Source organism: Eschrichtius robustus, chromosome 7 (genome assembly GCF_028021215.1).
Source record: "Eschrichtius robustus isolate mEscRob2 chromosome 7, mEscRob2.pri, whole genome shotgun sequence".
Classification (NCBI taxonomy): domain Eukaryota; kingdom Metazoa; phylum Chordata; class Mammalia; order Artiodactyla; family Eschrichtiidae; genus Eschrichtius; species Eschrichtius robustus.
In genome coordinates this window covers 79,610,843-79,637,620 of record NC_090830.1, presented here as the reverse complement: position 1 = coordinate 79,637,620, position 26,778 = coordinate 79,610,843, and the positions used below count along the sequence as shown (strand labels likewise).

At 47.4% G+C, this 26,778-nt stretch overlaps 2 protein-coding genes across 2 annotated transcripts in view; one reads left to right on the top strand and one right to left on the bottom strand.

The window, feature by feature from the left end:
• SAMD8 (sterile alpha motif domain containing 8) overlaps positions 1 to 916 on the bottom strand; it is an 80,245-nt gene extending 79,329 nt beyond the window's left edge. The window contains exon 1 of the mRNA XM_068547946.1: positions 887 to 916. The gene's annotated coding sequence lies outside the window, so the exon portion shown is untranslated. The remainder of the gene's footprint in view (positions 1 to 886) is intronic.
• The window catches only part of DUSP29 (dual specificity phosphatase 29), a 35,462-nt gene extending 9,525 nt beyond the window's left edge, over positions 1 to 25,937 (top strand). Inside the window, exons 2-4 of the mRNA XM_068547947.1 lie at positions 1,795 to 2,028; positions 16,157 to 16,377; positions 25,388 to 25,937. Coding sequence (XP_068404048.1) covers positions 1,795 to 2,028; positions 16,157 to 16,377; positions 25,388 to 25,620 — 688 coding nt within the window. The 3' untranslated portion in view covers positions 25,621 to 25,937. The remainder of the gene's footprint in view (positions 1 to 1,794; positions 2,029 to 16,156; positions 16,378 to 25,387) is intronic.
• Positions 25,938 to 26,778: the final 841 nt, after the last annotated feature.

Here is a 26,778-nt window from a genome sequence, read left to right as displayed (position 1 = left end):
ACTACGTATTTCCAAAAGATAAGGCCCTGAGGTATAACTTAACTGTCTTCTGAATCTCTTGCAAATTGGTTGCTAGATCTAGACTCTGAGGACTCTGATCAAAGGTCCAGGTCTTCCTTTGGCGAGGCTCCTTTCGTGGTAGCGGTGGTGTGTTCCTCCATCAGAAGGCCCGTAACGTCTGACGTCTCTTATGCTGCCAGCAGTCAGTGCTCAGTGCCTACATCCATTAGCTCATCGGGTGTTGTAAAATGGTGCTTCCTTCCTTCTTTATTGAAGTTCTTCTATAAAAGAAAATTTCCCTCATCTACCCAGTAGTACAGTTTGCAGCCGAAAGGAATGACAAATGCTAGATTCTTTTCTTTTACTGGCCTGTCTTCATAATGAGCTGGCTCTCTAGCATCTTCCAAAAGTGAATAATTGTTTTGAGTATCATTATGATTTAAATGTTTGATGTGTTTCTACTAACTGCAGTTATTTTTATTATTCATGCTCAAATTGTCCCATTTTTGATAAGTGGGAGCCTCTTCGAGATGTGTTCTGGGTCTTTTCGATAGGATCCTAATGGTCTTTGAAGCTACTGGAGCTTTTTTACATTCTTCAAGTCCCTGGCCTGGCCCTCCTCACGCTACATCCTCCACCCCAACCCCTGCCCTCCGGGCAATTATTTTTTTTCTCAGAAGACTAAGACCATGTGTTATAAGCATCCTCAATTTACAGTTTTCCTCATCTCCAAAATGGAGATAATCATGGTGCCTATTTCTTAGGGTTATTAAGAAGATTAAATGAGTTAATAATTGCAACGCACTTGGAACAGTGCTTAGCACACAGTAAGTGCTACATAAGTATTTGTTACATAAATGAGTAACGTTCCCTCCCCATCACTCACCTGCGCTCACATTTCTCAGTCACTCCACCCTTTCCCCCTTCCCTCCAGTCTCCCAGCACGATGAGTATAACCTCCCTTCCCAGGCTGCCTGAGTGTATCGGTCACTCAGCTCACGGAACACATGGTGCCCAATTCCACAATGAACTCATTTCTTTGGGGACAATGGAAACTCTCCACCCATACTCCACCCGCAGAGCCTGACAAGCTCTGCAAATACACGTTCCAATCTGCAGACACAGCTTTCTAGCTTGGAACGTGTCTTCCAAACCCCTGGTAAGCTAGCACAACTGCCAGCCTCCTCGTGTGAGAGCAGCCAGCGTTGACTTCAGCTTCCTAACAAGTTGACAAACCCTCACGCAGCCAAGTTTCCTTCCACCCCAAGACTTCCGAAGCCCCGGAATGTGCGTGGCTGCCCAGAGCACACAGGCTCTGGATTTCCAGGTGTGCCCTTTCCACTGCACGACAGCTCTCTGCAGACGCTGAATACCGCAGGCCTGGAATGGCAGGGACCTCCTGGGCCTTCTTATTCAGGTTCAAAATGGCCTGAGCCAGCAGACTCCGGTCACAGAAAGGAAAGAGTAGGCACCAAAAAAGGGGTTAAATCTAAAAGAAAGGTGGCAAAGGGCAGGCAGCCTGCAGGGATTTCTTAGACCCGAAGCCTGTTTGTGTCTGCAGCGAATGCCCACGTCAGAGGGCGCCCAGCATGCTTGCTTTGCAGGAGACTGGAATCTTGGGGAAGTGTTGTTTGACTGCCATCATGGCCTTCCCGATTGACCTCTGTGGCCTGGGAAGAGGAAGCAGGATGCCTGCCAAATCTTCACATCAGCTTATACCCTCCTCTTTTTTGTGAAGCCCATTCCCTACCTCTGTCCCTGCTAACCCCAATCCTGACCCTCTTTCATGACCAGCTGCAGAAAGGAAAGACAATCCCTTGGCTCCAAAATGACATCCAGAGAACCGAAGACAAGCCTCAAGAATGCTTACCCGTCCGCCAAGAAGCTGCTGCCGAAGGTGGAGGAGGAGGGGGAGGCTGAGGATTACTGGACCCCCGGAGCCTTCGAGCTGGAGCGTCTCTTCTGGAAGGGCGGTCCCCAGTACACGCATGTCAACGAGGTCTGGCCCAAGCTCTACATCGGCGATGAGTAAGTGGCCAGGCCCAGCCTCCCCTTTGGTAGCCAGCCCTCCCCAGGGCACAGCCCTCGCCACCTTCCTGCCATGAGCTCTTGCTTTTTAGGTTGGTTCTGAGAGAACTCTATTAGTTAGGGCTGGGTTTATTTTCCTATCACAGAAAACTCAGAAAAGGGACTTAAGCAAGATAGAGATTGGTTTCTCTCTCACATAAAAGAAGTGCAGCGGAAGGCGAGCTGGGGCTGGCATAGTGACTCCAGGGTCACCAGGGGCTCAGGCTCCCAGGCTTGGGCTCCACCATCCCCAGGGTGTGGTTTCTTCCTTCAGGGTTGCTTCAAGGTCTGACACTGCTAGCAGGGCTCCTGCCATCAACTGTAGGATCCAGACCACTGGAAGGCTGAAGGCAAGGAAGAGGAAAAGGACAGCTTCCCGAAGGGAAGTCCCACCCAAGACTTCCCCTGCCCTTAGCTGCAAGGGAAGCTGGGAAATGTAGTCTTTTGTTTTAGATGGGGATAAGACCAGCAAGAATAAAGTCAGTTCTCAGGTGGGTGGCATAAGAGCACATCACCATATGTGTCAGGAAGCACGGTAGACCTAGCAAAGTTGAGGTCACTGTCCCCTCCTCTAGATTTTTATAGTCACCATTCCCCACTCTTCAATTAGGAAGTGCCTACTGTAAACAATAATAATAATTATACTTATCCTTTATTGAATACTATGTGCCAGGCACTGTGCTAAGCATCTTGCATGCATGACCTCACTTTATTTTCACTGCAGCCCAATGAGAGGTCATCTAATTACTCCCATTTTAAAGACAAGGAAACTGAGGCACAGAGCAGTTAAGTAACTGGCCCAAGGTCCACAGCTCAGTAAGTGGCTGAGAGCTGGGATTCAAATGCAGTTTTGCCTAACCCAGAAGCTTTCATCCTGACTAGCACTCCTGCTCCTCCCTCCATCCCCCAGGATTCCAGCTCATGGTTCATCTCTCTGAGATGGTGCAGGACCACTGCATGTGTAATTTTTAATAAACACCTTGCTGCTTAAAAACCTAGAGATAACTGTCTAGTCACGGGAAATCCAGGGGCAGAACCCCTTTTCTTTTTTTTTCTTAATATTTTTAAATGGAAAAAGTTACAAAAATTATATGCCCTTTTACACTAAATTAAACTAAATAGAGGGTTATAAAAACCAACTGCATAATCTCCCTTTGTCCTCTCTTAACTCTGCCCTGAGTAACCAGTATTAAGCTCACTTTATATATGTTATTGCAAACATAAGGAAATATATGCATACATTTAAAGGGTTTTTATTTCTTTTAAATAATTTTTAGCAGAAAAAAGGAATTATACTGTTCTGCACTTTCAATATTCCTTAGTATAGCTGTACCATAATTTATCCAATCATTTCTCAGTTGTGAACATTGGGGAACCTGGGTTCCCCTAAATAGGGACTCTATTGTTTACTTTTTAAAAAGCAATAGCTTTATTGATATTACTTGCATTCCATAAAATTCACCCTTTTAAAGTGTACAGTTCAGTGGTTTTATTATATTCACAGAGTTGTACAACCACCATCTAATTTCAAAGCATTTTCATCACCTCAAAAGGAAACCCTGAACCCATTAAGTAATCACTCTCAATTCCCCATATTCCCCCAGTCTTAGGCAGCCAACAGTCTGCTCTGTTTCTATGTATTTACCTATCCTGGACATTTCATATAAATGGAATAATAATAAATGGCCTACTGTGACTGGCTCCTTACACTTAGCATACTGTTTTCAAGGTTCATCCAAGCTGTAGTGTGTATCAGTGTTTTATTCTTTTTTATTGCCAAATAATCTCTGTACTATTTTTGCAACCTTTCTGTAAGTCTAAAATTAGTTCAAAATAAAAAAGGCATGCATACACTTTGACCTCAAATATCGCTTTCAGAAATGTGACTTACAGAAATAAGAGTACCAATACACAAGGAAATATGTACAACAATGTTTATCATTGTTTGAAGTAGCAAAAAAGGGGGGGGAATCTGAATCCCTTATCTTTTAATAATAAAATATTACATAAACGTAGTAACTATATTGTTTTCCTATTTTAAAAGTAATATAAACTCATTGTATAAATATAGACCTCGTAGCTTCCCTATTTGTAATAGGTTAACAAGAGAACCTTCCTCATAGGGTTGTATGGATTGAGATAATATATGTCAAATACTAGTGCAGTGCCTAGTACAGAGTAAGCACTCAAAAAGTTTAGCTATAGGGCTTCCCTGGTGGTGCAGTGGTTGAGAATCTGCCTGCCAATGCAGGGGACACAGGTTCGAGCCCTGGTCTGGGAAGATCCCACATGCCGTGGAGCAACTAGGCCCGTGAGCCACAACTACTGAGCCTGCGCGTCTGGAGCCTGTGCTCCGCAACAAGAGAGGCCACGATAGTGAGAGGCCCGCGCACGGTGATGAAGAGTGGCCCCCGCTTGCCGCAACTAGAGAAAGCCCTCGCACAGAAACTAAGACCCAACACAGCCAAAAATAAATAATTAGTTAATTTAAAAAAAAAGGTTTAGCTATAATAATAAAATAGTGATTAATGTAAGGAAGAAAACTTTTAAACATCTCAAAACAATCACCAAAGTCCATCACGCCAAGCCACACCTACTAAGACTGCAGTACATTTCCTCCTACACTTTCTACATGATACATTTGGTTTTAAATTCTTTTTATATAGTTGCGACAATATTGATTATTCATTTTATCTTGTCTCTTTTCCACATAGCATCATTCATAAACTTTTCCCTTATTATATACTTCTCATATATTTCATTATAATATAATAGTAACTATAATTATATATGTATTATATCAGATGGATAGAAGATCATTTATTTAACCACCTTCCCTACTATTGGACATATCAGTCACTTTCACGTTCTCACTTTTATAAATAATGCTGCAGTGGACATCTTTATGCATAAACTTGTTTTTAATATTTAGGATTATTTCCTGAGATCTGACCCTACAAATGGTATAAATAGGGGAAGGAGGATTAAGATTTAAAGATTTACACTGTCTCTGTGTCTTTCTCTGTGCTGTTCCCTTTGCCTAAAATGCCCTTCCCTTCACCTCATCTCCGTGTCCAGATTCTATGCATTCTTCAAAGTCCACTCAAGTCACTTCTGCCATGAAGTTAGCTTTCCCAATCCCCATGGTGAGAAGTAAGTTTTTTCTCTCTGTATATTACATACTACATTTACCTTTCCTACAGCTTATAATAGTAACAATAGCCAAATTATATTGGATTCTTACCATGTGCCGTGCCCTGTGCTAGGCATCATTGAAACCCCCCAACAACTCTATGAAGGAGGTACCATTATCTCTCCCATTTAAAAAATAAGCAAACCAAGGCTCATGGAGTTCATCCATTTAGTCAGTCAGTATTTACTGGGCACCTTGCTAGGAGCTTTGGGGAATACAAAGAGGAAACTGAGGCTCAGAGAAATTAAGTGACCAGCCCAAGGGTACACCACCAGGCAGTGGCAGTATATATTCTCAAACCAGGATCAAGAAAATGTGGTCAGTCAGATAAAGAAGCCATTTTCCAGTTGAGGAGAAGAGATGTGTAGAAATGTAACAGGGAACAGTAAGAGAAATAGGTAGTGGGTTGGAAGGAGCATGGGGTTTGAGTCTTGGCTCTGCCATTTACCAGTGTGTGATTTTGGACAAGTTATTTTACCTCTCTTCCTCTTCTATGGCAACAGTAACGAGGCTTATCTCACAGGTGAAGATTAAATGAATTAAAACAAGTGAAGTGCTAGAGTAGTAGCTGCCACATAGTAAATGCTCAGTAAGTGCTTGGTATTACGGATCTGAGAAAGCATCACAGGAGAGGTGAATTCTAAGCTTGGCTTTGGAAGATGGATAGGATTTCAACAGAATCCTAGGCAGAGGGAACAGGGTGAGAAAAGGCATGGAGGTGCGAACAAACAGGGCGATTCATCTGGAACATTGGGGATGAATGCAGTAGAGAGTGTGCTTCCAGAGGGTCTGAGATTAAGCCAAGTTTGACTACTGTGTGATCAGCTTAGACTTAGCTGTGCTGTGATGACAGGTATCCCCAACATCTTGTTGGCCTACCAGAACAGTGGTTTACTTCTCCCTCGTGTGACATGTCCATGGTCTCTCCACTCGACTCCAGGACTCAGGACTCAGCCCCTCTCTGGGATATTGTCAGGCTCCCGGCAGAGAGAAAAGAGAGACATGGCAAACCACAGACTGACTCGGAAGTGACACAAGACCCTGATACCCACATTTCACTGGCCAAAGCAAGTCCATGCCAAAGCCTCATGACAATGGGGCAGGAAGGTGTAACCCACCCCTCCGGATGGGCAGCAAACATTGTAAACGGTAACACACAATGTACCACAGCCACAGTCGTCTCCAGGTGCAGAGGCTTTGGGTAGGTCCTTTCACCTTTCTGGGCCTCTAAAGATGGTTACTGAGAGGATTCAAAGAAATAATGGAATGTGAAAGCATTTTGTAAATTATGAAGTAACAGACAAATGCAAATGTTGTTATTATTGTTACTTAGTGAGAAAGAAACCTGGGAAGGTAGGTCAGGGCCAAGGGACTTTATTCAGGAAGCCACCAAGTGCCTGCGCAGGATACAACTAGCCTAGTGTAATAGAGTGACAGACAATAGGGTTTGACGCAATGATATGCTTACTTCCTTGACATCTGACCATAAGTTTGCTTCCTTCAACCAAGGGAATGTCTCTGCCCTTTTGATTCAATCCAGCTCTGCCTAACTGAGCCCCCAAACAAACACACACACGCACAGTCTAGGCAGGCTCCACAGTCAGTGTGTGTGACCTGCGTGCACAGCCCAGGAGAGGACCAAGGTCAGCACCCACCTGACCTTGTCCCCATCTCAGCTCAGCGTCCCTCCTTGACACCCACTTAACAAGGTTAATGAGACTCACAGATGCTGACTGAGAAAGAAGTTAATTCCACCGTCAATGCAACCACACCAAGGTTACAGCCCGGCTGAAAGCAGGCACAGCTGCCCGTGTTTCTCCGTCTCTTTGTAGGTATTGCCCAGAGCAGTGAAACGCTCAGAGTTGGCTCCTCATGCTCGAAGCCTCACTTTTAATTTGATATTTGCATTTAGGTTGAGTTTTTCCGTTCCCTAAAAACGCCTAAGATTCTTAAAAGCCAAGGATCTGAAAGTTAAGGTGGTTAGGATGCCAGGAGTGAGAATGGGTGTCCTGAGGCAGCCAGAGCCACCGGCTGCTCCTGAAGCCTAGACCAACGATGCCTGGGACCTGCTGGGCACCAGACTGACCCCCAAGAACCAGCTCACTCTTTCCCCACTCCCCTCACCTCAAGCACAGAATGGCTGGGCATCTGCTCTAGAGCCACAAGGTCTGGGTCAAATACTGGTTCCCATGTGGCCTCGGGCAAGTCACTCAAGCTTTCTGAGCTTCAATTTCTTCACCTAGAAGATGTGGATTCAATGGGTTAATACAGCTGATTCTCAGCACAGTTCCTGGCACACCCACTGTGTGTGAACTATTAGAGATCGGGCAGCTTCTGGAAATCCAACTCACAGTGTGAGACGAAGGTAAAGAACAGTCACTACACTTTGCCACTCAGCGTCCCTCTGCTAAGGGCAGCCTTGGGACAGAAAACACCCCTGGTCGAATTTCTCCCAGGAGATGCTGTCATGAACCCAAGTCCAGGTTGGAAGGAAGGAAGTCACTCTTAATGGGCCTTCTCCAGCCTACTCCCTCCACAGATGCTGTCCCGGCCTTCCAGGGACCCGGGTGGCCTAAGGCCTGAGGGGGCAGTACCACATCAAAGCCCTACACGCCTGTGGGTTTCAGAACGCCTAAAGCATTTTCTCAATCTCAGCTTATCCCAAGGGGATCACCAAATGGGATGCCTGGTGACTCCAAGTATCTGTTGCTTACCAGCCTGAGGAGAGCAGAGATGTCCCCACCCCCATCCTCCCACCCACTCCACCATCACCCCAGCCTGGCGAGAAGAGGCCACCGACGGGAGAGGGATGTGGCTGGTATGGAATGTGCTGGGTCAGCGGCGGGGGTCAGTCCAGGCCAGGCAGCCAACTTTTGGATGGCCTCGTGCGGAAGTCTTCCTCGCTCAAGGGCTCAAGGCACAGGCACCCTCTCCCACCCATTTCCCACAACTTGGTAGGGGGCCTGAATCTGCAAGTGGGAACCTTACGGACAGTGTGGAGTACAGCGAAAGCCCTCCAGCAGGATTCGGGGCAGAGAGTTCAAGCCTCCAGCGTGGGTGGCCATTCCATGTGGCCTTTGGCAAAACATCTTATTGTTCTGGGACTCAGTTTCTTTATTTGTAAAATAAAGGGATGATTTCCAAGGTCCCTTCCAGCGCTAAAGTAAAATTCTTTAAGAAATGTCTTATTAAATAAATTAGGCTTTATTAGGCTCAAGCACGTACTTGTTTTATTACTTTTAAGTCGTACAAATTAGATTCAAATTAGGTTAACCAAGGGTTGCCCTCCAGAGAGCCAGGGACCGGCATTGATGATGAGATAAGAATAATTCATCACCTCTTATCAATCAGCAGTCCCTAAGTGGGCGCTTCAGAAGTGCTTGAGGATGCTTGAAAGCACTAAATTTCTGTAATTTAAATATTCTCACTTAAATCTCATTCACATCTTCCATTTTCTGAGCAAATTCTTTTTTCTTTCTGTCTTGTTTCTCCCCAGTAGTCAGCAGGAGGGGAAATATCCTGGCTACCATCAAAGAGATTGTAAAGTCCCAGGCAGGACAGGCTCCCCAGAGTAAGGCTTGGCTGCAACAGGATAATTGAGAAATCTCTCTTCCCTCTCACGATAGAGGCAGCCCTATAAGCCAACACCAAGGCTCTGTGAAGCTGTTCTGCTTCTGCTTGAATGGTGGGAGCCCTATTTTTATTATAACTACAGGCGCCTCCAAGGTCTGGCTTTTGGGGTCATCGACAGCCAGCAGCCCCTCCCTATAAAGCCTGACTCTTCAAATGCCTGTGCCAGCTCCACCCAGCCTGAGCTCACTTGCCAGGGGTCTCTCCAGCTCACCCTTTCTGCTTTTCTGCTCCCAACCAGACCAACAGCCTCTGAAGCCAGTGGCAGCTCTGGGGCTGGCCTGTAGCCAAAGAGGCTGGAGAGTGAGGTGAAGGCAAATCAATGGCTGAGATGGTCCTCAGCTCAAGAGAGGACCTCTCACTGGTGCACCTGGACAGCTGCAATCTCTCCCCCCAAAAAAGAAAGAACTAATTCAGCCTTGAGGCACCAAGTAGAGCTAAAACTTGACCTGCTTCTCCAGGGTGGGCAGCAAAAACACAGCCAAGGTTGACAATTTAACATGCTGAATGTCACCTGAAAGAACTAGAAAACCTAGACTCTGAGCCGCCAGGTACCGAAGGCGACTAAGGTACAACTGGGCACCAGTCATGAGCAAGGTGCCCAGGGTGAGACGCGGTGGCCCTGGCCCGGCTGGGCCTTCTCATGCTGGGTGACAGCTTTTCACCCAGCGATGTCAACCATTTCCTTTCATGGTTAGCCAGATGCCTAGTCTAGTGATTAATACAACACCATTTCTTGAAACCAGGCTTCCCATGCATTGTCTTTCCCCTCTTAGCCTCCATCCTTGGAGGTCTAGAGCCTAGCGGGGTGGGGAAGATGATGGCGAGATCGCTAAGGAGTTAAAAACACCGAGACCACCTTACGTCTTTGCAACAGTCTCTCCTGAGAACTAAGGATAGAACATCAATAAAAATCATGGTATATATTTACCCACTAAGTGAATATATGTTATGTTCATTACTGAAAATTTACAAAGCACAGACAAAAAGAATATTAAAATTCCCTATGATTCCGTTACCCAGAGATAACCACTGATAACATTTTGTCGTGCATCTTCCTATTGTTTGCCCCCCACCCCGGAATTTATCTTTTAACCTTTTAAAGAAACTTGAGTATCGCATCACTCAACTTTACAAGAATCTTGTAAGGAAAGTACTGCCAATGTAATTGGTTCTGTTTAACAAATAAAGAAAACTGAGGGTCCCAGAGGGTCACTGTTTTGGTTCATGCAGCGGGTCAAGCTTACAAACTACACCTGTGAGCCCTGTGTTTTCTGCAGAGCCTCACAGCCAAACAGCTTCATCATCAGCAAGTAACAAGGACACCCAGAAAACCAGACAGCTAGTGAATTTCGCTTTCATATCAGGTGAATTGAGGGAGATCAAAAGCTAGAAATGTGCCTGCTGTTTTAAAATTCACTTGCAAGGAGTAGGTGTGGTCAAGACTCCAGAGAAGGAGAAGGTCACCATCAGGGTCACGCCCAGGAACTGACGTGCCACCACAAGTGTCACACGCATCAGAATAAATAAGGTGCCAGATTACAGGATGTGGGCCGTGGGCGAACAGGAGTCCATGATTAGGTGCGGGAACTCAGTGGGTCCTCACAGACGTGAGGGTACGGAGAACTGCCCAAGCTTTCGTGGACTTTCGTCAATGCCCAGTGCAGAATCCTGGCAACATGGGAGCATCTGGTTCCCCACTGCAAGGCAGCTGGTGGATGCCTTGTACAGACGCGTACTTGCATGTCCCTCGTCCTCTCTGTGAGAGCACACAACTGTGGGAAATGGACTTCCGGACAGGGGCTGAGGTATGTAGGCTGGGAATCAGGAGGGCCCCCAAGGGGTCTGAAAAAGTGGAATGCCAAGAGCTCTGCCCAGGGAGACTGCTCTTACTTGCCACTCCTCAACGTGGAGGGTATGCTGGTTCAAGCAAGTTTCCTGGAGGAACTCTGAGGGGCTGGAAGGAGGCTGGGCCAGGCTGGAGAAGGAGGAAGGGAAGGAAGGTCTCTGAGGAAGAAAAGTCCCTTCCTTGGCCCTCCAACCCAGATTCAGAATCCAGAGCGAGGCCAGAGGTTCATGGGCAGGGAGAAGAGCTAAAGAGATCTGGGTCAAAAACCGGGATGTGACAACGTTCTTCAAAAGTAAAACCATATAAGTCCAACAAAGGTGGGAGAAAATGTTCAGCCTCATTGCTAAAATAAATTAATGAAAATGAGACATTTTTTTGGTGTATGAAATTAGCAATGAACAAAAATCAGAATGTTAATTTGAGCAAACTTTCTGGAAGATAATTTAGTAACGAGTATCAACTGTGTTTAAAATGCTCATGTCCGTTGACCCAGCAATTCCACTTCAAAAAAATCTCTCCTAAGGACACAGAGATGTGCCCAAAGAAACACAGCAAGTTGTTTGTTTACCGTGTTTCTTTCTTTTTTTTTTAAATACAAATTTCATTTCTTTAAATCTCTTTGGTTTTTTAATTATTATTTACTTATTTATTTATTTTTTGGCTGTGTTGGGTCTTCGTTTCTGTGCGAGGGCTTCCTCTAGTTGTGGCAAGCGGGGGCCACTCTTCATCGCGGTGCGCGGGCCTCTCACTATCGCGGCCTCTCTTGTTGCGGAGCACAGGCTCCAGACACACAGGCTCAGTAGTTGTGGCTCACGGGCCCAGTTGCTCCACGGCATGTGGGATCTTCCCAGACCAGGGCTCGAACCCGTGTCCCCTGCATTAGCAGGCAGATTCTCAACCACTGCGCCACCAGGGAAGCCCTACAGTGTTTCTTATTGTAACACCCATCACTCTCTCTCCAGGAGAGAGACAGACGAGAGAGACAGACAAGAAAGAGAGAGAACACAAATGTCCAAAGCTAGGGGCTTGGTGAGATAAAATTGAGCTGTACCTATGGAATGGAATAGTATGCAGCTATTGAAGGCTGTATGTTGACCTAACAAGATGTTTACAGGGACTTCCCTGGTGGTGCAGTGGTTAAGAATCCACCTGCCAGGGCTTCCCTGGTGGTGCAGTGGTTAAGAATCCACCTGCCAATGCAGGGGTCACGGGTTCGAGCCCTGGTCCGGGAAGACCTCACATGCCACAGAGCAACTGAGCCTGTGTGCCACAACTACTGAGCCTGAGCTCTAGAGCCCATGAGCCACAACTACTGAGCCCGTGTGCCACAACTACTGAAGCCCGCGCACCTAGAGCCTGGGCTCCGCAACAAGAGAAGTCTCTGCTCGCCGCAACTAGAGAAAGCCCGCGCGCAGCAACGAAGACCCAACGCAGCCAAAAATAAATAAATAAAATAAATTTTAAAAAGCGCTTCAAAAAAAAAGCTTACAATATATCACCATGCAAAGTTTTGGAAACTGTATATATAGTATTGTAACCCCCACCCCAACCTTTATATAAAATATACAAATCTATTCATGGAAAAACAACTGGAAGATCTTTTTTTTTTTTTTTTTTAACATCTTTATTGGAGTATAACTGCTTTACAATGGTGTGTTAGTTTCTGCTTACAACTGGAAGATCTCATATCAAAAGGCAAATAGTCTTTATCTCTAGGGAGTAGAAATACAGGTGTTTTTGTGTGTGTGTGGGAGGGAATATGTTTTCAACATTCTGTATAGAACATGTGTTATTTTTGTAATTAGATGACATATTATTTTTATTTTTTTAATATCTTTATTGAAGTGTAATTGCTTTACATTGTTGTGTTAGTTTCTGCTGTATCACAAAGTGAATCAGCTATACATATACATATATCCCCATATCTCCTCCCTCATGCATCTCCCTCCCACCCTCCTTATCCCACCCCTCTAGGTGGTCACAAAGCACCGAGCTGACCTCCCTGTGCTATGCAGCTGCTTCCCACTAGCTAACTATTTTACGTTTGGTAGTGTATATATGTCCATGCCACTGTCTCACTTCGTCCCAGCTTCCCCTTCCCACCCCGTGTCCTCAATAGATTACTTACACCTAGGATTTTTCTTAAACAACCAGAAACTGTTGTTTAGGCTCCTGAATCACCTAAATCCTAGAAGTAACTTCTTAACCCTGTTTTTCTTCTGAGCTTTTCTCCTTCAGCAGAGGCACATTTCTTAGTCTTTCCTACATATCTGAGCAGGTGGCCCTGAACGTTAAGAAAATTAAACAACGCAGCACCAGGCGGCACCCTCTGACCCCACCCCACTCCCAGTGATAGATGAGCTAGGTGTCTGCGCCAACTGGGGATCTGCCTCCAAAACAGCCACTGTCTACTGAGAGTCACTCTGTGTATTTGCAAATCCCCATCCTGCCGTGGATACCACCCAGAGCCCTCAACTGGACTCTAAGTAAACCAAGCTGGGGGAAATCTCCAGAGGGGTGTGTGAGGGCACCACCTCCCCTTCCGGGCCCAGGTAGCCACAGAGCCCGAAAACCTGCAGTGGGCTTCAGGATACCCACCAGGTCTAATCCTCCGCGTGAGCCCCTTTCTCTCCCTCAGACACAGTCAAAACCAGCTCTGGTGGGGCGGCGAGGTGAACGTAGAGGTGTCACGCAATGAGTCTTGTTGCGTATCTACCCTGATCCTTGACCCCCAAAGCAGCAAAGTGCAAACTGTTACTGCCATTTGATTATGTTGAAACCCAGCTGCGGAACCCAGCGAGACCAGTCTATATGGTGGGTAGGAACTTCCTGTCAAGGACAGTTAATTTTAATTTTTCCACTGAGCTCAACCTCAAAGTAAGGTTGATTGCTACTCAGTAAGATGGACTGCATTAGTGGAGGCTTTAATTGAGCGCAGATCTATGTCCCCAAAGCATGATGTTTGTTGTATACATACTTTGGGATGAGGAGAAAAATGAAAAACAGACCTTTCTGAGGAAAAATTGAAAGCAGAATGGGTTTCGTAGTCAGGATGGCAGCCCTAAAAGCCAGCTGCGGGGCTTGGTGGAACTCCCCATCTCCCCACGCCTCAGTTCCCATGGGCTGTTTGCACATGTTTCTAAAAGCTCAATGCCTGTGTTCAGGTCTCCCTCTCCCAAACACTGGACTCCACTGTGGTTCCTCTCATGACCAATAAAAAGCCCCAGGAAACCAGCGATACATGAGGGGCCCTTGGCCGAGGGACCATGCCTTGTGTTTCTAATGCACGGAGCCTCCCCGCCCAGGGTGTTGATCCATGTTGGCATCCAGTATGCTCACTTCTGCCCACGTCCTTTTACCAGTGGCCTTGAGATGAGTCCTCAGCTGGAGCGCATTGCCACTTTTAGCCTCTTACTGTTATAGTTCCAGACCGTTGTCACCTCTTCCCTGAGCTGTAGAACTGGGCTTTGTGCTGTTGAGGGAGATGTCATCTCGAAGCTCAGATGGGATCACCCTCCTCAAACACCATCAAAAGCTCTCCTTGACCCCCAAATGCAGATCCTGACATCCAAGCACTCCATGGTCAAATCCCACACTCCCTCTCCAGACCTTTCTCACCTCTCCTCTCATATGCTATGCTCTGGCCAAACCAGTCCCCTCCTCCCTGCCCCCATTCCCAATCCATCAGCAAGTCTGCTGTGACTTAGTCCAGCCACCTTCCTCTCTTGGCTGTACAGCCATGACAGCCTCCAACAGAGCTCCCGCTTCTATTTTTTGTTCCTCTCCAACCCATCTCCATGCATCAGCCAGACTGATCTTTAAAAAAGTAAACAATGCTCAGCCCTTCCTTAAACTCCTCTGTGGCATGTGGCATACCACATTACTTAGAGTAAAATCCAAACTCTTCCCTATGGTCTACAGGGCCCACCGTGAACCAGCCCCCCTTTTCAGCTTCCCCTTGTACCACTACCACCCTTGCTATTACAACCACACTAGTCTCCCTTCTGTTCTTATCATTTGCTGTTGCCTCTGCCTGGATGAAACACTTTCCCTCCAACTCTTCCCCTGCCTAGGCCCTTATCACCCCTCAGTCTTAGCTTAAATGCCACCTCCCCGCAGGGGCCTTCCCTGACTACCTTACCAAAAACAGGACCACAGTCACTCTACACAGCTCTTACCGCTATCTGAAATTATTTATCCACTTATTTGCTTTCCCCATCAGAATCTTAAGCTTCCCGAGGGACCTTGACTAACCTGCTTATTGCTGCATCATCAGTACCCAGGACAGTGCTTGGCACACAATACATTCTAAATCATTAAATTGGGGATAAATGATTGGTTACAGGAAATAATAAACATTTCCTGAAAGGCCTTCATTATCTCCGGCCTCCATCCCTTAGGTTGTGCTATTTCTTCGGCTTGGGCGTGCCCTTGCCTCCCTCTTCCCCTCCATCACCAAGTGTTGACACTTGTAGTAAGGCAGGCTCAAAGCCCTCTCTCCAATAAAGTATCCCCTGGCCCTTCTAGGCCGAAATAACTCCTGCTTCCTTTGCCCCATGTTCTAAGGCCACCTACTTTAACATGACCTTTACTCTTTGTTCCTGGAAATTCTTGGCTTCAAGAACTTCCTAAAATCAATTCCAATAACAGACTTTTCAAACAGCTCTCCTCTTCAGAACAGTGCTTTGCCCAAGTAGACAATGATTCACTTATCAAAGCAAAGGTTTTGCACTGTGTTCACCAATCTCTTGAACATCAAGATTAAGAATTTTGCCAGATCCCAATCAAACCCTCACACTGAATGACCCATCTTATTTTTTTTTTCAAGTTTTTGTTTTTGTTTTTTTGGGGGGAGGGCACAACACAGGGCTTGCGGCATCTTAGGTCCTCTGCACAGGGATCGGACCCATGCCCCCTGCAGTGGAAGGGTGGAGTCCTCACTACTGGACCGTCAGGGAATTCCCTGAATGACCCATCTTAAACCATTCATTCAAGCCCCAACCTCCAAACACTGTAGACATCCAGAGGGTTCAGAGGAGGGGCCCGCTTTAAAGGGTCTCCCCGAGGCTCTATGAAGGTGGCCCTCTCCCTTACATTCAGCTTTGCCTGATGAACAGGTTATTCTGATGGCCTTAGAGGGGATCTGGCAGCTGACAGTCCACTCCCGTGGACCACTGGAGTCTCCAGCACCAAGCTTTTCTGTATTTGAATGAAATACAGAAAATGAAAGAAGAGGGCACAGCGGTCCAGGGGTCAGTAAGAGCAGGGCTTGGACTAGGGAAGTCCTTCATTTCAACGGCTAGGCCTTATTTTGGAAGCCGGAATCGAGAGCAGAAACCCGTGGGCTGCCCCCGACTTTCCCCCAGATCCAGGCCAAGGCTCCGCACAGCCGACCAGCCTCTCTCCCTCGCACCCAGGGCGACGGCGCTGGACCGCTACAGGCTGCAGAAGGCAGGTTTCACGCACGTGCTGAACGCGGCCCACGGCAGCTGGAACGTAGACACCGGGCCCGACTACTACCGCGACATGGCCATCGAGTACCACGGCGTCGAGGCCGATGACCTGCCCACCTTCGACCTCAGCGTCTTCTTCTACCCAGCGGCCGCTTTCATTGATGCTGCGCTCCGCTACGATCACAGTAAGCGACCTTCGGCCCGCGCACGGCCCCGCCCCCAGCCCTTGGCCACCTCAAGGCCCCGCCCCAGTCCTAGGCCCCACCCCCAGCCTGAGGCCCCGCCCCTCAGCCTGGTGGGAAGGGGCATCTGCACACTTTCAGTAAGTTCCCCTCGCAAATCCCGCCCTGCCAGGGTTGCTGGAAATGTCTGCTCCCCTGGAGGCTGTGAGCACCACTGAGCTTGCTGCTGCTGGGGTTTGGCCCTTGGTTGCCGCTATGGGAAATCAGAATCAGGAGGGCTCAGAGGAGAGGCCTTTGGCCTGACTCTGTCTTCCCTAAGGCACAGCAGCCATCTTTTGAATGCCAGGGGTGGTTGGGAGCCCTCAAAGGTGGGATGCTCCCAAGGTGCTAATTGTGCCTGGGTCCAGACCAGACTAATAGCCAAGGGCCTCGATGCTCGAAAACCCTCAGGGAGCTGACTTGAGCGGGAATCTAGGGGAGACTTCAGATTCTCCTGCCAGCCAACCAAGTTCATACCTGCCTCCCTCATCCTCCCACCCTAGTCATATTCAGTCTAGTGAACCCTCCTGTAGAAAGCTGACAACCTATTCTTTCTAAGTGGCAAAACTATATTTGAGAATCTGAGTTTTGCACTCATGATGTCCAAGTTTCCCAAAGTTAATTAACCGTCTTTTAAATCACAGCGCTAGTCCTTGTACCCAAAATGCAGTTTTCGCGGCCCTAATCCAGGTAGTCTACGAGGCTACTCTGGAGAGAAGGGCACAGTGTAGGTATGCATCTGGCTGAGCCAATATGCCGTGATTACTGCAGGATGTATCTCAGTGACTTTCCACAGAGGCCAGAGGGACTTCAACTCCCTGATCTGTGCTCTGACTTCAGCCCCATGTGTCACACCCTTTTATGGGGCCATCACATAACTCAAGGTATACAGTTACTAAAGGCCTTTCTTACCACAAGTGGTTGGGATTACAAGGCTCAGTGACTGACCAACTGGCCTGTTTCAGGAACTGCAACCTGCAGCTGGCCAGAGTTTGTCTTTATTTTGACTCAGAAGGCTATGACAGAGGGAAGGAAAAAAAAAAACAAAAACCCACAGAGCTGAAGTTCTTGTCTTAGGGGATGCCTCATTTCAAAGCCATCCTTTTTATGAGTCTATTTATGGACCATCTTTTGTGTTAGGCACATTCTGGGTTTCCAAGCAGGATCAAAAAAGCAACCGGACTCTGACTCAACACCATAAGGTGAAACTCGCCTCACAGTATTTGAAGTTAACTGAAAACATATTTGACATGAAAAAACAAAAAGCTACCACCACACGATCCTTCCGATTCTGTTTAATGTGCTCAACTTGCCGTTACTATATCTTCAACCATCCCCTTAATGGAAGGGGCCTGGAAGGCTTTGGAGAAGACAAGGCTGCATTCAAATTCACGCTGCACAACAATGTGATTTCTAAGCCTTGATTTCTCCATCCGGTGATGAAAATATTTACCTTGAAAGGTTATAATGAGGATCAGCAGTAACCCACAAAAAGCACTTAGCCTAGAACCTGGTGCGCAGCAGGCTGTCAGATGTGTTTGATAAAGAGAGGTCTCGCATCACGAAGCACATAACCACACCAGCACGTGCACATCATCATAGTAAAGTTTCCAAACCCCAGAGGGGGTGAAAAAAAAAGGAAAAAAAGACATTCCAACTTTGAACTACAGTGGTATGATACACGCATAGGACAGCCTGCCGGGGTCCTGGCATGCCATTTTAGAGTCTGCCCCCACTGCTGGATTAGGAAAGAATGGGCTTTGGGGTCATATGTTTAGGCCTGGGCAGATCTCAGAGCATCGATGTGGAGATGTCAGGCTGGTGTGGATCGTGACAGGTAGACCGGGTGGTCGAAAGCACCTAGCCGAGAAAGGGTCAAGAGGGAAAAGCATATCCACAGGTCAGAGGACATGCAGGGAGTGTGGGCCTAGACCAGCTGGCTAGGGATGGGGAGCAGGACAGGACCCTGTTGCCAGTGGGAGGCCAGACTCCCTTCTCTGTGCCCTTTGTATTTGCATATCTAAAGACTTCCTCAAGCTGAGGGCTCAAACCCCAACCCTTCAGGACCAGGCAGAGGCCATAAATGAATGACGCTGGCTGCGTGTGGCCATGGGGTGAGGGGAGAGGGTGATTGGGGCTGAGCTGAGAGCCCCATATCCCCTGCAAAGGGGACAGCTGCTACTCAGTCCCAGCCAATGATTGTCTTGTGAGAATCAGTGCCAATGTGGTGGATCTGACTTTTCAGGAAAAGTCTCCAATCTGGATTTTAACGTAAAATTGCTCAAATTTTAAGTGTTGGCAACAAATTGAAAATCTCTTAAAACGCGGCACAGCCCAAACAAAAGAAACCCAATGGCTGTCAGTTTGTAACCTGTGCCCTGAGTAGTCAGAGTAACAAAATAAAAAGCTCGTCAGCATTGTCAGAGACTCCATACGTGGAGATGGCGTGTGCTCAGCCTGTATGGCACAGGCAGTAGGCAGCCTGGACGGGTCTAGTCACGCCCTGGAGAACCACGGGACACTCCTGTAGCATTTTAGGAGCCAGACGCACTCGTATGTTTCTTATTATACTCTTGATGTAAGAGGTGTTGATGGACAGTCTGGCCAAAAGGCAAAGACATGTCTTTTTCCTCTGTCTTTCCTGTTCTTCCTTGGCTAGTTTCAGCTTAGTGTATACCGTTTCCCACCACTGCTCCTCACAGCCAGTCTCGTTCCCTCTTTTTGAAAAGCATCCCTTGTGGTGCTGCAGAGCTGTACGTGTGGTCTGTAATCAGCCACATGGGGCCCACCCCTGTGTCTGCCCTACCCTGATCTGACCCTTCCGAAAGAACTCACCAGGCAACCTCAGACACTCTTGAAAAATCTTAGAGATAATCTAGTCCAGTGTTCTGCCCTGAGAGCTGGGGAAACAGAGACCCAGAGAAGCCAACTGATGTGCTGAGGGTCACAGAGTTAATCAGGGACCAGCGGGCATCGCTTCTGTCACTCAGGCCTCACGGAAGAGTCCTTTGTCCTTATTTTGAGCATCTGGTGACTTTGCTGTATAAGAGGTCACCCAATATCATGGAAGGTGAGACACTCCAGCTGGTTATAGGATCTAAAACAACTGAACTTGTCACTCTTCGTCAGAAAAAGAAGTACGGACAACATACTGCCACGGGAGCCCCATTTGGACTGCCTTCACTGCTCCTGGCACAGCACCCTCAGAGCTGAGTTACTGTGGTTTTAATTTAATGAAATCTTCTTAGAAATCCCAGGGCGGATACCATGAGGCTCTAAAGATCAGATTTTAGTATCACCACTCTCCTTTTATTCTTTCTTTTTCTTGAACAAACAGTCCACAGGCTGCTTTGGAAGCCATCTTACAATCTATTATGGATACGGTAGGTTTGAAGAAATAAATGAAGTCTGTGTTTGAGCAAGAGGCTGTTTCTCCGGCGCGTTTGAGCTTTAATCAGACCAGATTTTCAGGGTATTTTAAGGGTATCCTGACCCACTGCAGCACATACAAGCCTGCCCCCTGGCAGTTCTAAAACATGCCATGCATCCTTTTTCTGAGGACTTCCATGTGTGCAGAACTATTTTGGGAGAAGTAGGAACTCTGCTTTTGCAGGTTCCAAGGTAGTGAGTGGGAGACAAAGGGCCTCCTCCACAAACCAAGGAAGTCGGGGGGTGGTTGGTGATAACAGGCTTAGCCTATACGTTTGATTTGAGTGACAGAGGCCCACCTTCTGGTTGCCAGTGAAAACGTGCCATTAGGTAAACAGTAGAGGTTCTGGATTTGGCTTTTCTTCCTAAGATTGTGGGAATTCACCTTTTGGTGAAGGCCAAAGGAGAAATATTTAATTGAAACCATCATTTTTCAAACATAAATTGTGGCCTATCAGTGGGTTGTAAAATCAATTTAGTGGCTTTGACTAGGATTTCTTTAAAAAAAACAAAAATTGAAAAGATTAGGAAAGAGTAGAAGACATCAGCGTACACTGCATGTAATAAAAGCACAAGTTATTTTGTGAAACTCTTGTCTGATACACACATACCTGTGAAGCCCCTTTAACATCTAAGTCCTCTGGCTTCAGTGGCCTGGGCTTGAATCAAAGTCCTGCCACTTCCCAGCTGTGTGACTCAGACACATTGCTTCCCTGCACTTCAGCTACCTCCTCGATAAAACAGGGATACTAATTTCATCTACCTCATCAGGTTGTTCTGAGGACTGACTACAACGAACATATAAAGTGCTTGGAAGATATGGGGTAGGCTGAACCCATGTACTTGTTAGCTGTGAATTTTATGATTTGCACGGGGCGGGAGGGGGCTGTCACACAAAGAAGTGTGAAAGCCACTGACCTAGAAAATGCCAAGCCTGACAATGCTCCCTTCGGCTTCCTCTGGTGTGGGCCACGCTGTGAACAGGCTGAATGCAGCCTTCCTTGCATGTCTCCCGAACTCTCCTGAGAGCAGTTTCTCACCATCCAACGCTGGGCCCCAAAGGGTGGTGCTTAGCAGAGCCACAGAGCAAAGAGGGAGCAGTGTCCTGAGACTCTGGGGACAGGTCCTCTACCCTAGGAGGCCCACCAAGCTCACGCGGCTGACGGCATTAGTGCTGCTGTCGTGAAAGCAAAATTCAGCCGGGAGGAGCTTCTGCTGGAGCGGAGGACCCCCATCCCCTTCCCCCTCTCTCTCCCCTCCCCCTCCTCCCGCTTCACAGACTTCAGGCTCCCTAAAGACTTAATGAACTACAGCTTTCGTCTGTTTCAAGTCTTTAGTCATGACAGAAAGAATTACCCTTTTTGCCAGTGGAGGAAGAAACACTTCAGTTATCAGCAGAGCTGGCAAGGGGCCAGGCAGCCTCTGGAACAGTCTGTGGGGATTAGAATACCAGAGGTAGACATTCCACTCCAGGAGGACAGTCGTGTCCATGAGCTGGGCCAGCCGCCCCCAAACCCCACCCAGCACTGAAGAAGCCGCCCTGCTTCTCGCCCTCTGGCCTTTCTGGCCCAGGTGCACGGGGAAAAGGCAGCCACACTCTTGCAGCTCAGCGATGGGGATTGGAGGCCCGCATGCTTAGCCTGTGGAGATTCGTGGAAACGAATCGTGGTAAAATTAACAGTTCTTTATGGGCGCCTTCTGTGTCAGCACTGTGTGTGTGGAAAGGCCACCAGCAGGGTCCTTACCATAGGGCGGGGTGTGCAGGCCTCTCCAGCTGGGGTGGGTGGGGAAAGAGAATCCTGGGGCCTGGTATTGGGCCCACTTGCACGGCTCATGCTGCCGCGGTTGCTGACCATCACCGCTGTCCTGGGCTTGGTCCCATGAGGCAGGTGGGGAGTGGAGGTGAGAGGGACACGGGGCGCCACGTCCATTCAGAAGTGTTCTTTGCCAAGCCCTGCTCATCTCCTGCTGGTGCGCCATAACCCCAGTGATGTCCATGAGTGTCTCCTTGGTCATCCTTCCAGGCCTCAGGCATAAGACCCAGGCATAGGGACAGCACTGGGGTCACACAGCTCAAGCTGCCCCAGCCACCCTGACCCCAGCAAAGGGATCCCAGAACCGCAGGAGAGGGCCGCCACTGGGATGGCAGTGGTGGCAGTGCTGGGGACAGCCAGAGACGCTAATCTCATTACTTTTTCTGTCCCCAGAGCACAGCAGCAAGTAGCCGCCACACAGTAGGGTCTCAACAACAAGTTGCTTTGAACTGTTTCTAGAGACGGCACCATCTTTCTGGGTGACCTCTAGCAGTCATTTCGCCTCGGCTGTTTCCCCATCTGTAAAGCAGGGATGAGGATAATGAAACCTTGATGGCTGTATTAAGGATGAAATGAGATAAAACACGTTGAGGTGCTTTGTGAGCTCTAGAGCGCCACCAAATGGAGGCCTGAAGGATGGAAAGCTGCTTCTCATGGTGATTTCTCATTCGGCCCAGCTGTTGCCATGATAGTGGTGGATTTCTCATTCGGCCCAGCTGTTGCCATGACAGTGGCGGAAGGGAGCTTTTTTCTTGTGGAGGGCTTTCTCTAGTTGTGTAGTCGTGGCGAGCGGGAGCTACTCTTCGTTGTGGTGCACGGGCTTCTCATTGCGGCGGCTTCTCTTGTTGCGGAGCATGGGCTCTAGGCGCAAGGGCTTCAGTAGTTGTGGCTCACGGGCTCTAGAGCATGGGCTCAGTAGTTGTGGTGCACCGGCTTAGCTGCCCTGTGGTATGTGGGATCTTCCCAGACCGGGGCTCGAACCCGTGTCTCCTGCATTGGCAGGGGGATTCTTAACCACTGCACCACCAGGGAAGTCCAGTGTGGAGATTCTTCTATATCTTCCAGTTCTCAACCTTTATGGTCTCAGATCCCTTTCACACTCCTAAAAATTATTGAAGGCCTCAAAGAGCATTTATGTAGGGTAGATCTATCAATATCTACTCTATTAGAAATAAGAACTGAAAATTTTAAAAATATTTATTTATTTAAAACTAATGAAGTGAACCCATTGCATATTAACATATTTTTATGAAAAAAATTATATTTTCCAAAATAAAGTGGGGAGAAGCATGGCATTATTTTACATTTTTGCAAATCTCTTTGATGCTAGGCTTATGAGAATCCAGGTGGGTTTTTATATCTGCTTCTGCATTCAGTCTGTTGTGATATGGTGTCTTGGTGGAAGTATATGGAGAAAATCCAGCCTTACTCAGATATATAGCTGGAGAAGGAAGGGATATGTTAACAGCCTTTTCAGAAAACTGTGGATATTCCTCTTTGATACTACACCAAAACTTGACAAGTGATAGCGTCTTAAAGGTGAGTTGTGATGTGGAATCTGAAACCACATCTATAAACTTCGTACTCTGTTACATGAAAATCCATTGGTCTCTCTTGCACTTTGAATGGATTTTTTACCCACACATGATTTTGTAATATCTCACATTGGTTATGTGGAAAATCTTGTTCACTAAGTTATGCAGATCTTCCAAATGTTGACACTTTCACTGTACATTGTCAGAAGACACATTTGTTAATGTGACTGCCGATCTTAACAGAAAAATCTTGAGTATTGCGAAACTGTCAATCTCACAGTAGATACAAGTTTTCCAAAATTCTAATTTTTGCTTGAAAGCTTGCATTTTATCACTGGCAACAGATACTCTCAATTGTTTTCTTTGATGTGAAAGGCTCACTTTGTTCACTTTCTAGAAAAAGTCTGCCAAATACCCAAGTTTGAATTACCATGGTTTTTCTGTCATTTACTCTTTTAAGTAAAAATGGTGTTTCACGAAACAGTGGCTAATTCAGCTTGCAACTCAATCTCCCATAAGCTTTTCCTTGAGATAACAATCGTACTTCAGTATGCAGCCAGAGTGCTTTATGTACACATCCCATTTCATCACACAGAATATTAAAAAGTGTAACCAAGGGCTGAAATTCGATAAAATTAATTTTTACTGCTTCATCAAAGATATTCTTAAGGGAAATTGGCTTGTTTTTTCCCCAAGAGTGTTTTGTGGTGAATGCAATGATTACTACTACAGTTCAGTGTCCCTGCCATAATTCACGCTAAGGCACCAGCAGTTCTTCCCACCACTGCCTTTGTACCATCAGTGCAAATGTCAAAACAGTGAAAGAGACAAACACCGCCACAGTACTACCTTGAAAATAATGTTAACTCCACAGATCTCCTCAGAGTACCCTGGGAACCCCTAGGGTCTTGGCTTATGCTTAGAGAACCGCTGATCTAGATGACAATTTGGTCACCTAAGTTATAAGAATATTCATCCCCTGGTTATACCACATGACACAATAAAACTTTTAATTTTTTAAAAATCTGACCATGTGATTTTTACTCAATTGGCTTTGCTCACAGCTGATCTGAGGCTGCTGCCCCTTTTGACAGTTGAGGAAGTCGAGGTGCCACAGGCTGAGTGGCTTACCCCACACCCAGGCGGTTAGTAGCAGAACCGACTCTCTAACGCAGGACTGCAAGAGAGAAGGCCAGGGTTCTGCAGGCTCCCGCGGCCACGTGAATGCTCACAGACTCCACGGCAAGCAGACTGCACCCGCTGTCTCGGTCCCTCAAAGGGCCCTTTGGGACTGTGGGTGCTCTCTCCTTATCCGAGGTCAAATGCAGCAGCACTGCAAATGGTGCAGAAAGCCTGCATTCCTCCACAATCCACCTGCAGCTGTGGACGGGATGAAATGCACCTCGTTTAAAGTGGATTATGGTTCATCCACACAGAGGAACTCTGTGCAGCCACAAGAAAAAATAGCAAAGAGAGAACTCCTCAGAGACTGATATACAAAGGTCTCCAAGATATATTGTTAAATGGAAGAAGCAAGGTAGAGAAAAGTGTGTAAAGCTTGCTACCTTTTGGGTAAGAAAATAAGAGAAAAAATATATTTTTGCTATGTATATGCACAGATAATTCTCCGGAAGAAGAAATTGGTAATACTGGTTGCTTTGGGGAACTGAGGAGGTGGGTGGGAGGCTTTTCAATGCCATCATTTTATACCTTTTGAAATTTGAACCCTAGTGGCTGCCCTATTCAAAATAAGTAAGCATTAAGTAAATAAATACTATGAATATATTATAAATATAAATAAATTAAAAGTGAGCGTTAAAAAAAACTCATAAGGCTCTTCCTTGGAGGTGCTTTGGCAGGTAGGAAGCATCAGTTTCAATCCCTCCTCCTCCTCACCGAGGCAACAATAACAACATCTGTGACTTATTGAACCTTTAATATGCACCAAGCAGTGTACCAAGTTGCTTTGCACAAATTGCCTTCACACCGACCCTAATGAAGAGGATACTGACAGTATCCCCATTGTACAAATGGGGAAGCTGGGGCTCCCAGCCACTCAGTAACCCGCCCAGGGTCCTACAATAGCGGGAGAGTCAGGATCTGAGCTGGCTCTGCGTGAGCCCCACACCTATGCCCCAACCTCCGGGCCACCCTGCCCCTACAATGGGGGTGTTTCCTCTCCCCACTCCATTGCAGATAAGATCCTGGTTCACTGCGCCATGGGCCGCAGCCGGTCGGCGACTCTCGTCCTGGCCTACCTGATGATCCACAGGAACATGACCCTGGTCGACGCCATCCAACAAGTGGCCAAGAACCGCTGTGTCCTACCCAACCGGGGCTTTCTGAAGCAGCTCCGGGAACTGGACCAGCAACTGGTGCAGCAGAGGCGACAGGCCTGGCACAGCGGGGACGGTGAGAAGGAGCTGTAAGGCCCCCTCACGGGGTGCGCAGGATACTCGGGAATGACGGGGGAAGGCTGAAAATAGCTCTGGCCTGTGACTTCGTCACAGAGAAGGGACGTGAAACCAAAGCTTGACTCCTTCGAAACAATCTTAAACTTCCCAGGGGCTGGTGAACAGAGCGGGTAATTCATAGCGGCCTCCGGTAGGAGGCCAGCACTTGGCTTCACAGCAAAACGGGGCAGACGGGCTTCCCAGCGGAACTGGCTACAAGTGAGCACGCATGCGCCGTTTTTTTTTTTGGTAAGATGGATGCGGAAAAGGATTTAAAGATGTGTGGACATTGTGCTGTGATTAAATATTTGGCTTTGTCTGAAAGTCACATTCTTTAAAAAATAATTTAAAAATATAACTTGATTTTCTAACCACAGAAAAGTGCCTGCGAGAGCTGTTGCAGGAGAGTTTGCACCGCTTGTTAGTGAGTCGGCTGTCCGGGGTGGGGGGTGGGCATGGGGAAGACGCGCGTTTCCTTACCGGTGGCTCCTGCATCTTCCTTTCGATGGAACCCCCAGGCTCAGGTCACCATCCATAGATGCTGCTCTCTGGAGGCGGCAAAGAGCAATTCATCTGGTAGGGGTAGGGAGTGGCGGTTCCCTGCACAGAGGTCCCCCGCTTTGGGCTCCCCTATCTTCCTCAGGGAGCCAGGGCTGTTCAGAATCTTAGCCAGAAGCGCCACTACCCAGAAAAATTCAACAAATTCTGGTAAATTTGAACAAGAGTTTGACTTTATAATTTTGGACGGAGACAATCTTTGGGGGACCGGAACTTGGGGAAGCTTCTTTTGTTTTGATTCTAGTCAAAGCAACATGAGCTTGTTTTCAGCCCCGGCAGAAAGTATTTGCAAAGGTGTTTGCCCTGGAATGAGAGGACCAGGCAGCCGGGTGAGCTCAGGTGTGGAGATGCCCACGCCCCTGAGAGCTAAGCCAGTCACCATGACCGCGTGATTCTCATTCTTGAGGAGAAAACAGCAGCAGGCACCAAGCGGGGAGAGATGGCTTCTAGAACCAGGAACTGGAAACCAGACAGAACCCAGAGAGAGAGAGATGCTGATGGAGATGCCAGCAGTCCAGGACCAGAAACCAAAACTGCCTGATAAAGGCCTACGGGGAAAACAGGAAAAGGGGCCCA